The sequence below is a fragment of the Nannospalax galili genome, unplaced genomic scaffold, assembly GCF_000622305.1.
Source record: "Nannospalax galili isolate Female #2095 unplaced genomic scaffold, S.galili_v1.0 scaffold330, whole genome shotgun sequence".
NCBI lineage: Eukaryota > Metazoa > Chordata > Mammalia > Rodentia > Spalacidae > Nannospalax > Nannospalax galili.
In genome coordinates this window covers 232,589-246,276 of record NW_008329640.1, presented here as the reverse complement: position 1 = coordinate 246,276, position 13,688 = coordinate 232,589, and the positions used below count along the sequence as shown (strand labels likewise).

The 13,688-nt window shown below is 37.2% G+C and overlaps 1 protein-coding gene across 13 annotated transcripts in view; it reads left to right on the top strand.

Annotated features, from left to right (window-relative positions):
* Positions 1–13,688, top strand: part of Nrxn3 (neurexin 3) — a 1,763,451-nt gene that overhangs the window by 1,590,103 nt on the left and 159,660 nt on the right. For 10 of the 13 annotated variants that reach the window (XR_003850606.1, XR_003850607.1, XR_003850605.1 and 7 more), the window contains 2 exons: positions 3,251–3,340; positions 8,578–8,885. Coding sequence is in view for 9 of the 13 variants with exons in the window: in XM_008839710.2 (XP_008837932.1) it covers positions 3,251–3,340; positions 8,578–8,885 (398 nt within the window). In the remaining 4 variants the exon portion in view is untranslated. The remainder of the gene's footprint in view (positions 1–3,250; positions 3,341–8,577; positions 8,886–13,688) is intronic. The other 3 variants (XR_003850608.1, XM_029566897.1, XM_008839794.3) reach the window with 1 other exon arrangement.

Genomic DNA, 13,688 nt, shown 5'->3' with positions numbered 1-13,688 from the left:
ACTAATTCTATAAAAATACACGCATTCTATTTCAAGTAACTATGCTTTAAGTAAATGACATTATGATATCCATATTCATATGACTATGCTATCTTGAATAGAGTATTATTTTGCTGAAAAATGAACATGCTGCTTATATATTAAATGTACAACTAAATGTTACCATTGATTTAATAAGAATATATATGAACTTAATGAGGTTTGTGCAACTTTCAGGGTAGTCCTGTGTATGAATTCTTATAGAGACAGTTGACTGCCCTTCAGTCAATCTAGGGATCAGTACCTGGGGCAAATGAACTCATTCTCATGCACATGTTTCTAAACCAGTTTTACTAGTGTTTGAGATAAATTAAAATAAAAACCAACAAGGGTATGAAAAGAGACTAAGAACAAGACTAATGTGGTAACTTAAACCAATGTGGTTTTCCAAATGGTCTTCCATTTCTTACAATTTCTAACTGCAAGATCACTATCCTCAGCACCGGATGCCATCAGTCTGATGTGCCAAACTTAAAACACATTTCTAAATGTCTTTAAAGCTGAGGTGGAGGAGAATGGACTCTGTCTTTTCATATTCTCAGAAAGGTCCCCGGTTGACTCTTGGCTATGTTTTTCTCCTATCACACATATCTTTAATACAATTTCCTCTTTTTATGACTTCTGCTATGATGCTTTATATTTAAAAGGGAGTGGATGGTGGGTGGGGGGATCTTTAGGAGATCTAAGAACCCTATGTATTTGGAGGAAGCAGAACAATACAGTCAAATAATTAATTAGTCAGTTAATTTGGTGTCTATAGAACACTGGCAATTTGGAATTTTGATTATTTCTGAATTTTCCCCTCATGTTACTAAGATTATATAGTTTTATATTTGTTGTTGATTTCACTGATTCATTCCCCAGTGAGTAGAAAGAAAATGTTTACTATATTTATGTTAGAATCAATAATGATAACAAATGCAGAAAATCCAAAGTAACTAAGTTAATTGAAGGTTAATCTGGCACAATTCGGTTGCCGTTGCTCAGTGAGCTACCACCTCATCATTCCTGTCAGAGTTAGGAATGTGGATTCTTTTCAAAAAGGTGCATACTCCTTTTCTCTGAAGACATATGAGAATTTATCCAACTTTATTTTAGAATAATAGAATTCTGAATACCCTCACTACTAAGAATTATCATAATTATCAGTAATTGACAGTTATATCAATTGGTTAAACTAACTTCCTTCTCTATGACTTTTAAGGAGACAGCAAGAAATTATGTTGTTTCCTGTTTCTTTCTTCCTTGCTTGTCATCTCCTACCATTTTTTTCTCTATAATATTATGTGGATAAGAAGTTTGGCTTATCCATGCCAATCCAAAGCTAGTTTTCTTTCTGTTCAGTTTCCTTTATTCACTTTATCTTTTGATGATTTTTTTGTTTTTCAGTATTAAGGAACAGCCAGGGACCTTAAGCATGATGGAAAAGTCTGCTACAAAAGAGCTACAAATGTCCTTTGATATGTTAATAGTTATACTTAATGATAGCCAGATAGAAATCTGTGGTGTGGGCTGGAAGCAGATCCACAGCTATATTTGTCTAAATTCTAGAAGCGGAAAAATGGATCAGGGTTTTAGGATAATTCCTTCACCAGAGAAGCCAATGTGAAAGACTCTCCCCAATATTTCTACCTGGTTTCCATCTAATTCTTCTACCACCCATATGGGAGGCAGGTTCTAATTAGTCACATGTGGACTCTTCAGCCAGTGACAATTCCTTCCTAGTAATGGCTCTGTGATTGAAATGCTACCCCATGCTTCTATCCACTTGGTCTGATGCTGTCTAGGTCTAGAGCCTAATATTCTCTCTGGCTTTCAGAACTCTCTGTAATTTGTTTCTGAGCCACCTGTTTGAGATTTTTATTTCATTTTTTAATATTAGTAATTTGGAATGGAGTTCCTTAAGTGTTAATATAGGGCTCTGAATCAAAAGTGATGAATTACAATGCACTAGTTTCTGCTAAATCAATGAGAGGTTGGCTGATGAGCTAGAACAGTTCCCAAAGCATGCCTTCATTATTTTGTTATTTGAAGCATAGTCATTAGGGGTGTATCTCTACAACATCACTCTCCGAGTCTTTCCTAATTAGAGAAACCATCCAGGAGTGCTAATAACAGTTATGAAAGGATGAGGGGGTACACTAGCACTTAAAACATGATGTTTGGGCCCTAAACTAATTAGATGTTTCATGCTTGGGAGAAATATCCCTGACAGGCTTTATGAATGAATGTTTTTTTTCAGGAAGGACCTCTCAGAAAAGAAAGAGAGTGAGCGAGAGAGAAGAAAGCAAAAGAGAAAGAACAGTCCAGCCAACATGTATTAGCAATAATAAAATGCATATGCTCAAAGGCCTGTAAATGGTATACCACTTTATAACTTATGAGCCTCTAGCTATGTTTTTGTGGGTCCATTCTTTTTTTAAATGTGGAGAAAACCTAGAAAAAAGGTGGAGATTTTTTTAAAACCTATACTGTCAACTGTACTTTTCTACGTATTTTACACAGATAGTGCAATGTCTTTTAGAATAAGATTCCCCTGCATTCCAGCATCCAGGAGGCTAAAGCCATAAGGGTGCCTTGAGTTTGAGGCTAACCTGGACTAGACTCTCTCTCAAAGAAACCCATAATCAAAGAAACAAAAGCTAAAACCAAAGAGCAGAATTATCTCTAGTCTCCTGTAGCCAGCAGGGTCTCGGCCATCTTTGGTGTCCCTTTGTCAAAGTACACAGCAAATGGGAATTCTTGAGACCAGAAGGAAGGGTGTAGCTCTGCGCCTCTGGTGAGAATCAACTAGCAGGATAGCGGAACACGCATAACATAGAACTAAGGTTCCCTTTGCATTGTGAAATTGATGTAGTAGCAGAATTAGGAGTCAGTGAGATCTTTGAGTCTCATTGGGACCAACCAAGGGGTAGTTGGGATGAGGCGGAGACAGGGTGAAAGTAAACACACTTCTGTAAATGACCAGAACTCTTACTGATCCACATCCCACACCACATGGCCCAAACCTAGTGGAGCATTGCATAGCCAATACCAACCTGACTTCAAACCTGTCACCTCAGGTTAGAGCGACTTCAACTCCACCTCTACTAAAGATAAATTGATATCTATCTCTAAAAACGTCATAAAACAAAATGAACACCTGGGATGTGTTTTTAATGACTTATTGACTTTTCAGATTGTTCTTTAAGCTGTTTTTTAAACTTTAAAGGCAACACTGATAATGAACGCTTCCAAATGGTAAAACAGAAAATCCCCTTCAAATATAACCGGCCCGTAGAAGAGTGGCTGCAAGAGAAAGGTAACCGTCGTTAAAACTTTCATTTTAAAATCATTTGATTCTAAACCCTCATTTTTAAAGCCTGCAAATAAATGTTCCTTAAATGATAATCGCCTGCTGCATAAATGACTGTTTTAATTTTCATTATAATTTGTGTCAGCTTCCACCTGCCATATGTTGATAAATCATGCTATAATACATCGCCATTAAAACACAGTTAAAGGGACTAACATCTAGCCTGCTGTCAGCATGACAGCCACAAACAAGGAATTCCAGGAACCTCTAAAAAAAGAGAAAGAAAGAAATGGATTATGGCAATTTAACCACTGCATGACATTATTTGTTAATTTGTTTTAAATTCCTCTCACACCAAAGCTTTCTAAAGAAGTTTCAAAAATACTTGTTAAACTTATGGCTTGAGGCTGTTTTGGCTTTACTGTCTGGAATGTGGTTAACCAAACCAAGAAACCAAAAAATAGATCAACTCTTGTAGCTTAAACTGCTTAAAACAAATGTTATAAAGGAAGCAATGTGTGTTAACATTTGTTTTTAAACAAAAGATGAGAAAGAATGGATTTTGCCTCTAAATTCAAACCAACAGAAGCAAAGGTTTCTGTAAGAGTTTAATTACTGTCTAGTTGCTGCAGGAAACTAAAACAAAACAAACTTATTGTACACTTTGGTTGTGTGATACCCTTGTGTATTTCATTAATGTTTTATGCAAAACGTGTAAGCTGCTAAGACAATCAGTTGGAAAGGAAAAAGTCTCACAAAAAGCAAAACAGCAGGTTCTGATTTGCTGACAGAAACAACCACTCTATGAATAAAAATAAGGCAACAGTTATAACTCATGGTAGAATTTTCTGTGTGGTTTCTTTTGGTTACTAAATACAAAAGCTTTTTAATGAAGAAAATTGATCCCCAAGAAGCTATGAATTCTATTCTTTCTTGAGCCAGTATAATCTACTCACGTCTTAAGACCTCAAATAAGACCTTGAATTTTGATAAGATTTGATTTAATTACATATGAGGAACAATTGGGGTATATAATTACATAGTATACAACTTAAGAGATGAAGGAGAACTACATGAAGGTTAAAGCTGGGTGAAAACATTCAGACTGTTAAGCATGGAAAATTCTTACCAAGTCTTAACTGTTTGCCCTGTTTTCAACATATGTGGTCTAATTAAAAATAAATTAAGAATAACTCTAAAAAGCAAATAATTTTGTTTAGTAATCAACAGCTCATAAAGTCCCTTTAACATTAAAGACAGTGATTGCCTCACTTTTAATAAAAAGGAGAGAAATAGATGCATGTCTGAGTCTCATGTGCCTGAGAGAACTTTTGTGTTTCTTTCAATTTTATGTTAATAATGTTTTATTTTATTCCATTGCCTTTTGAAGTCTAAGTTCAATAGCATGCCAGGCATTTTCATTTGTATAAACCATTACAAAGCGATTAGTAGGCTTTTAGTTTTCCTTCTAAACAGCTTCGTTATCAGCTGGCTTTCATATAGAAAGATGCCCTCAGATACACGAGTTAAAGTTTGGGATCGGGGAGGCATGGTTGAGATGGGATGGAGGGAGGTGTCCTGGCTTCTTTATTAAGTATATATGTTTATATATGTATATGTTATTGAAAAACTTGTTTGCAAACTATGAGATTATTTTTGTATTGTTTTACTGAAATTATTTTATGTAATTTGGGTGAGTAGCATCTATTTGCTTTACCTCTTCCTCTGTCTAGCTAACTTCCCTTTCAAATAAAACAAAAAATTTAAACCGAAAGACCTTGTAAGGATGATGAGTATAAAGGGTAAAAAGATAGAAGGACGATTAAGCAGTTGTATTTGGAAGTACATCTACTGTCTCTCTGGAGTTATTTCTGTCACAGGGGAGCAGAGCTGGGTCACAGCAGTCCCCAGTTTGTTTTCTGGCTCTGTCTACTGACTGACTTTCTGACCTTTGACAATCCACTTAACCTCTTTATGTTTCAGATTTCCCATATGAGGAGAGAAGAAAAAATACTGCCAATTCCCCCAGGGTGTTCTGAGATTTAATTAATTAGTCTTTGTGCAACACTGGCTGGAGACGTGCAAAGATTTAATTTAAGCATATGCAAACTTGATGTTCAAATGAGGAAACAAATGATGGCTTCCAAAAGGATGCATACCTGAAACAGAACCAAAAGTTACAAGCTATGAATCTCATAGCTTGTTCTCATCAAATTTCATATTACTGAGCAATTCTCAGAATTCAAAAAATATATGTATAATGTATATTTACTATGTATATATATTTAAGTGCACACTTATATATAGTGATGACTTATTCCCAAAAGCATGAAACATAACTAACCATAGAAGGGATGAGAAATGCTATCTGGCATTGAATTGAGAGATCTTGGGCAAGTGATCAAAATGAAACTTTCCCCAGTCAATCCTCCACATCCTTTCTAGGGAGGGCAGTGATACTGTTTCCTCCTTGTTGATGACCTCCTACACGGCTAAGGCTAAGACGCTAAGACGCTAAGACGGCTAAGACCAGTCACAGGCAGGGATGGGAGGGAGCTGAGAGGGTTCTCTTCTAATGATTGCTAGCTCTGCTATTAGCCACACAGACCAAATGCAAAGGGCTAGGAAAAGGTTGTGAAACAAAAGGAAAGCAAATCTGGCCATAAGTAACAGAAACCCAAACACTTCCTATGGCATGAAGAAAAATTACCATATGGATAACCCATTTTGCTATCTCATCTACCACTGAATTGATTCCAAGAAGTCAGTGGTCAGATGTTTCTGGCAAATCAGTTAAAGCCAAGAATAAACAACATTTTAATCTGATAGCCCCCAAACATGTCTTGCCTTCCCTGATTCTTGGGTCAGTCTTGCATAAACAATGACCAATTTATGGAGTGAGCTATAGCAAATGGAATGAAGGGGATCCATCATTTCCAGCCAGTGTATTTCAGTTTTAATTTCAATTTTCTCTGACCATATTTCCACTTCTTAAGCTGTGGTAGAATGAATATTAATAGGAAAGTAAGACAAGAACCATTGTAAAAGACTATTGTTGTGAAGCACCTTCAAAGACATTAGCATATAAAATCTACACGTAATCCAGGTTACTCAGGCTCATTAACTCATCACCAATGCTGAGCTACATAGAAAATAGAAAGAGAGAGGAGGAGGAGGAAGGGGAGAGAAGGCTAAAGAGAGAGATAATACAAAGGGCAACAGTTGTGCGTATGGTAGAGATAATTTTACATAAGGGCTGTCTAGCGTAAGACACTAAACTTTTACACTAGAAATCTCCTACTAGGTAGCCTTTTCTAAATTAAAATGTTAGGCTACTGTAAATGCTGACATGCAGTAAAGCAAAGATTAATCTCCCCATATATCATTCCATTTTTACTGTAAGGCTCCCCACCCCTAGCCATCACCCTGCATTACTGTGCATTGAACTTGGGGCTGCAACTAATGTAAAGAAGAAAGAGGCCAAAACTATGCAAACATCAAATGATGCCTATTCACAGGAAGCTAAAGAAATTGGTCTTAGATCTATTCGATTGCATCCTCAGAATCTAGAGAAGTCTGTTGTCATCAAAGCCAAGAGATCCCTTTTGTATGGTCCAGACACTTATAAGTCTTTCAAAGAATAAGCTCTTGAGAAGTGTCCAGTTAGTAAAGTTGACACTTGTCTTAAATGCCCCCCCTTCTGAACATTCCAGTTTCTATTTACTGTCCATGTCTTTCAGTAGTGTACACTGAGACAGAATCTCAGGTTATACTCCAGAAATCCGAGATGAGCTGTGTATTACCTAGCCTTGAGGATCCTGTGATAGTGACAGAGGTTAAGAACCCAAACACCACAACACACTTCTACTTATGGAGTTAGAGGATGGAGGGGAAAGCCTATCTAGTTTATTAGTAAGCAAGAATGGCAGAATATTATTTATAGTTATTTATGGTTAAAATAATTCAGGTGACCAGGTAAAGAATTAGCAGAACTGTTGATCACTTGCTAATGCAAACCTCAGAATGGATACTTTAATTCTATGGGTAATTTTCTTTCCTCTCCTTAGATGGGAAGCAGAAGGAAGCCATCTGAAGTGATAGCACTAAGACAGGCCTTGGCATGTTGCTGCCATTATAAATTATAATGAATTTTAAAAAACTGTTTATTCTTTTCCCCTTGAAAGACTAGTTTGATGTTGGCACCAAAAAATAAAAATGGCTGAGAACAAGGCTAGTTGAGTTACATTGTTCTAAATTACTCTGCCATCATTTTATTCTGATACTGTTCTCTCCATAGAGGTATAAACGACCCCCAAATGAAAGGACCAAATAAGATGAACCATTGATATTTTTTACTTTATTAACATATCTCTACATCACTTAAGGAGTTTTATGAGTTGTCTTCATTAGTATTCACCTTCCTTTTAAGATTCATTTTATTGATTAATTTTATTTATTGATATTCTGATTAGTCTTCCCTATACCTTCTTAAATTCATTTTAACATTACCTCATCCCCATCACCCAACTCCTAGTCTGGGAGCTTTATTAATCCCTAATTACTTTCCATATTTTATTTGGAAATAAATTAGTTAACTGATCATACCTACCTCCAGATTATTAGAGAAATTTATCTGGGAAGTTGCTGCTAAACAGTACATGTCATAGATTTTATTCACTGTGAGGATTTATAGAAAACTATGTACCTGGTGACTAGAATGTCCATTTTCTAAACATGCAAAGAATCAAGCCTCTTAATTGAAGTTTAATTTTAGTAAATTTAATTTAATTACTGTATCTAATGTGTAAATTCAGTGTTCTCCGTCACCTCCTTGAGTTTTTGTTTGCCATATATCATTCTTTCATGCTGTCATTATGTTAATTTGTAGTTGAAAACCAGAGCACTAGGCAATTCATTATGACCTTGATCTGATTTGGATATTTCTGTTATCCTCGATTACATGTCTAGTCTAAGAAAACAGATACCTCTCATCACTGAACAAAGATTTCTTCTTTTTTAGAATAAAGTGTATTCATTTTACTTGGGATTTTCAGCTACACAGTGGAAGAGATAATTATCATGGAACGCTACTCACCAATGATCATAGTGAATTTTTGTTGTATGTTTTGTCCACTTCAGTTGCTCAGGGAAGGCTGTTTTGATACTTGGTCCACTCAGAGTAGGTAAGGCAAGGAGAGAAGAATACATGGAAATAACACTATTTCCCCCACCCAATCCACTAGGCCGGCAGTTAACCATCTTCAACACCCAGGCGCAAATAGCCATCGGAGGAAAAGACAAAGGACGCCTCTTCCAAGGCCAACTCTCTGGGCTCTATTATGACGGTTTAAAAGTACTGAACATGGCAGCCGAGAACAACCCTAATATTAAAATCAATGGAAGTGTCCGGCTAGTGGGAGAAGTCCCATCAGTCTTGGGAACCACACAGACAACCTCCATGCCACCTGAAATGTCTACCACTGTCATGGAAACCACTACCACAATGGGTACTACAACCACCCGCAAGAACCGCTCTACAGCCAGCATTCAGGTAAGCCTTCTCCCTGGGGCTAACTGCTTCCTCATTTTTGACTTTGGCACATTACTATCATGGTCAGCGTTCTAGGTAGCTAAAGAACTTAAATTACTATGTTTGCAGGGAGATGCCTACAGATGCTCACAGTCATGAAATCTAGGACTAGAGAAAGATGACATCACTGCTAATGGAATTATAATAGTATTGTGACACTCTGGGGGTGTTATTCCTTACATTTATCACTGAATAGGAAAACTGTTATTCAAAATAAGCGATGGACTCTACTTTATTATAAAATATTTCCTCCTGTCATTTCACTACCTTTTCTTTTCAAATAGGAAGGGAAAAAGGAAAATGTGTTATCACAAGCGAGTCTGTACCCTAGTTCAATTCTGCTCACATCCTCCAGATGGCTTTGTTAGAAAATGAATTGTTCATTATTGAAACCAATGGGTATCATTAAGTCAAAGGTATTTGAAACTAAAAGTTCAACCACTCCTTCTTGAACATGGTCTTTTGTTGACTGACATAAAGCCTTGATTAGTCATTTCTTATTCTTTGGTTCATCTTGTTTACTTTATATCAGAGTAACATACTAATCACATTAGAAATGTGAAGGTTTGAATTTAGCTAGGCATAAAGTTCTTAGTTTTGTGGTAAGGTTTTATTTTTCCACTTTAGAGTAATTATGTCCAAGTTAAAGCTTAATACTTTGCTGAGTCTCTTGGTAGTTCATAAATCTAGTTAGAAGGGGGTAGGAGGTTAATCGAGTTATTAGCCTTAAATGCTCTGGCATCAAATAAGACATTTTAATTGCTTGTGGGGAAATTACCCCTAGCACAGTTAGTACTGTCGAAAATTCAGTGGATCAGTACTTGTCTCTTCTGTTTCTCCATTTTAACATGTTATCCAATAGCTCAATGGATTCTCTGATGTTACCTTTTCATTGACTCCAGTGGACATTGTACATTTAAAGTGGATCATCATTTAAACCTCACCATGTGTTCTCATTTTTCTGAATTAAGTTTTTCTGCAATAGGTAGGCGCCTTGTATTCCTTTACTCCTTTGCTTTGTGTAGAAATCCAGACAGCTCCTTTCTGACTCCCTAGGAATAATTTAAGCTGTAGGTACTGCTGATGTTATCAGCCAATTTCATGTGTTTTCCAAGCCTGCTAAGAGGCTGACCAGCAGAGCAGTCCTATAGTCACAGGTGCTGTTCCATGCATACCTATGCACATGCTTACGAGAGAAAAATAGCACCTCTGTGCTGATATTACAGCAATCACTCCTGACACCTCACCCCACTCACTGAGAAGAAGATAAAAGGCAATATATATTTCTATTATGACTCTCTATAGCTGAAGTGTAGATCTGTCTACTGCTGGTAAAAGGATAGTTCTGTTTCCACAGGTCTTGGCAGACCTGTTTTGTTTCTGTCAGAATATATTCTTCTAACTCTGTGGGAAGTACAAGAGCAAATGGCTTTTCTCTGTAGGAATGGCTGATCCCCTAGTCCGTTTAGGGCCAAATCTTCACTGACCATAGGAGGATTTAATGTTACACAGGACTCAGGGAATGGCCTCAATTCATGGTCATTGTCAGTCTGGCTTTTCCTCCTGCAGCAAATATGTAAACGGTGGCAGATTGGATGAGTTCCTAAACTCTGCAGTCTAAGACATCCAGGGATTTGGGAAAGAGTAGATTTCAAGGTGTACAACATCTTGCAAGTGATTTTCCCCGACGCCTGGAGGTCTCTTGGAGGAAGTAAGCACCAGGGAAAGCCCTTCCCTCCAGCTTTCCTCTGCTATGCTATTTCACTTCTCTCTCTTTTTTTGTTTGAGTCCAGCAATAATTGGATCACATCTTTATGAGTCTTTCCTTTCACTTACACCAAGGCTATAAAGATGAGTTATAAATCTGTTGACACTCTTTATTTTTAAGGGTGTGTAAATACTTGCTCTTGGAGAAAAGCCATCAGCTTTACAGAATTGATTAGACTGGACCAAATAATACAAAAGCCTAGTGTTTTCTTTAAAGAGAAACTTGAGGAAATACACTGTGGCTGATCTGAGATGGTTTTGTTCTTGCAACTATTCATAAGAACTTTGCCCAGTGCTTCATAAACACACAAACCTCATCTTCAAGCCTGTTCTGGTCTCAAATGTTTTCTATAGATCACATCAAGCCTACCTAAAAGTTTAGGACAGGTCTTGGACTCTGGACATATTGAGTGAGGAAGGGACTACCCCGGAGTTTCAAATGCTTCAAATGTATGTGTGATCCAGCCAATTTTCTTGGATAAAGAGAATTCATAAAGCTTTAATCTTTGGGGGGAATACTTGAGAATAGAAAAAAAGGGGGAAATATTAAATTTCATATTCACCATTCAATCTTTCATCCATGTGAAATCTCAGACTGTCCTACAAATGATGCTCTCCTCTGTCCTCTTTTGCTTTGATAATATCATTAAAGCATATTTGTCCTAAAATGAGACTCTTCTAAGAGAAAAACAATTAAGCATGTGTGACCACAAGTATAAAAAATGTCACTAGTCAAAAAATCCCCATTCCTTCATAAAGCATAAGCTGAGAAAACTTCGTTTTGTGCAGTTCATTTCTGAGGGACCTCAGCTAGTGTTCACATCAGATCAAAGGAAAACTGTAAGTGCTTTTAGTGCTGCTCTTAACTGTGTGTGAATGTGAACAAATCGTTTCTGAGTTGCTATAGCTCTCTAATGCTCCAGTCTCCTGGAAGTAATTGGTGCTTTGATCTCTGTGATATTCCAGTCTGTTACAGATGTAAGTACAGAATTGCTTCTGAATGGCATAGACTATGTTAAATTACTCACAGCTATTGTGCCCAAGCAATGAATCTTGACCTTGTATTTAAAAGAGTGTCTCAAGATGCTCCCCTCAATTTAGGAAGAAAAAAACCTCAAGTGCACATTGAGATGGCAGGTGGATACAGAATAATTCTGAAATAAAAGTCTGGCACTTAGTAGGTATTCAATAGGTACTGAGTAAATTAGAAAATAAGATGGGCTTTTATCTCTATCTTGTAACCACTTAATAACTGGAAGTATAATAGCTGTGAAAGAATTCCTTCTAGAGCGGTCAGGGTGATGCAGAAAAATCTTTTTCTACTGGTGTGGCTATAATTTAGCTACTCTGTGCATGAACTTGAGCTGGATACTCTGGGTATGAAGTCTAGCTCATTCTCATATTAGCAAAGTAACCTTGGATAGAAAATATGGGTTTTAAGTTATTATTGAGAACAAATCCTTTCCCACAACTTTAAGGCTAAAAATAACTTTGCCATTAGAGCTCACAATTCAGAGTTAGATCCTTGTTCAGGCTACACTGGAGCAATTCTGTTTCCGTTTTGGGGTTCCCTGGGTCCACTTGGGCTGCTGTGATCTAATAGGTCTCTTCCCTCACATGGCTTGTCCCTGGGTGAGTTAACTTTGAAAAGACTGTGTTTATTTGTGCCATGTCCCTCTTCCTAGGAACTATTCACCAGAGTGGCTGGACTCAGGGCTCCCACGAAATGTTTTAAGGGGAGGAAGCAGAGGTTGCCAGTTTCTCATAGCCTGAGTCTAAACACTGGGCCTCTGTTAGTCATACCTTACCCTATTTCTCTATGCTTCCATGGCTTTCACAATTTCAGGGAGAATATAAATCCTAATTGTCAATAAGAGGAGCATCAAGAATTTGCAGAGGACACAGGTTCAGTTCCCAGCACCAACATGGCAGCTAACAACCATCAATAACTCCAGTTCCCGAGGATCAGACACCCTCTTCTGGCCTCTTCAGGCTTTGTACAATACAGATGCACTTACACACATGCAGGAAAAATACACACATAAAATAAAAATAATAAAATATTTTTAAAAATAAAAATAAATAAATTAGATTAAAAAAAAAACTATGCGTTGAAGAGTAATCACATAAGAACAGGAAATAATTCCAGGTCTCATAAACTATGTTGTCAGTCAGAGGTATGACATTTGTCACCTTGAGGACCTTGGCCTGAAGCTTATACTCTACATATTGGAGAAGATGTAGAGGGGTGGGCTTGATTGGATTCCCTGTGAGTATTATTACAGGGATGTCCTCAGTAATGACATAGGAACTTTTTGTGTGTTGGTAGGGATCAAACACAGAGCTTTGTGTGAATTAGGTAAGTCTTCTACCACCAATCTGAAAACTCAGTGCTTTGTAGGGACTTCTAATAATTCCAGTATCAGAGGGTAACTACACTGTTGGGTCAGGATTTAAAATGGGATAAGAGAACTTAGTCTATAGTCAAGTTCCTTGGTCCTCATTCAGGACAGAAAGAAAATGTGAGCTACAAGCATCTTTCACAAACACTGCCATTATCTTTAGCTACTACAACCAAACTGTTCTAAGAAGGGAGAAAGATCCAAGAGGAAAGTAGTTCCAAGAATAATGTGCATTCTCTTATCTTTGGCCCCAGTCTGAATTGTTATCGGCAAGAAAGAGTTCACAGTGTTCTGCAAATCCATTTGGAATTGTTTATAAGCTATTAGCAGAAAACTGATCATGACCCACTTTTTCTATGCTGGGCATTGACAAAGTCACCTTGACATTGGCCAGAGCTGTGTGCCACCAGATAATTGCCAGAAAATCACAATGCTCAGCCTGCATTTGAAGTATCCCTATAAACAGTAGAATGAAAGTCTATAAGGTTTACAAGATTTCATTCTTCTCTCAAGCATCACAGCTGTGATGATCAAATGTGAATAGCTTTGAAAATTCCAGAGGGAGTAATAAATTTTCAGACTTTGCAACCATATA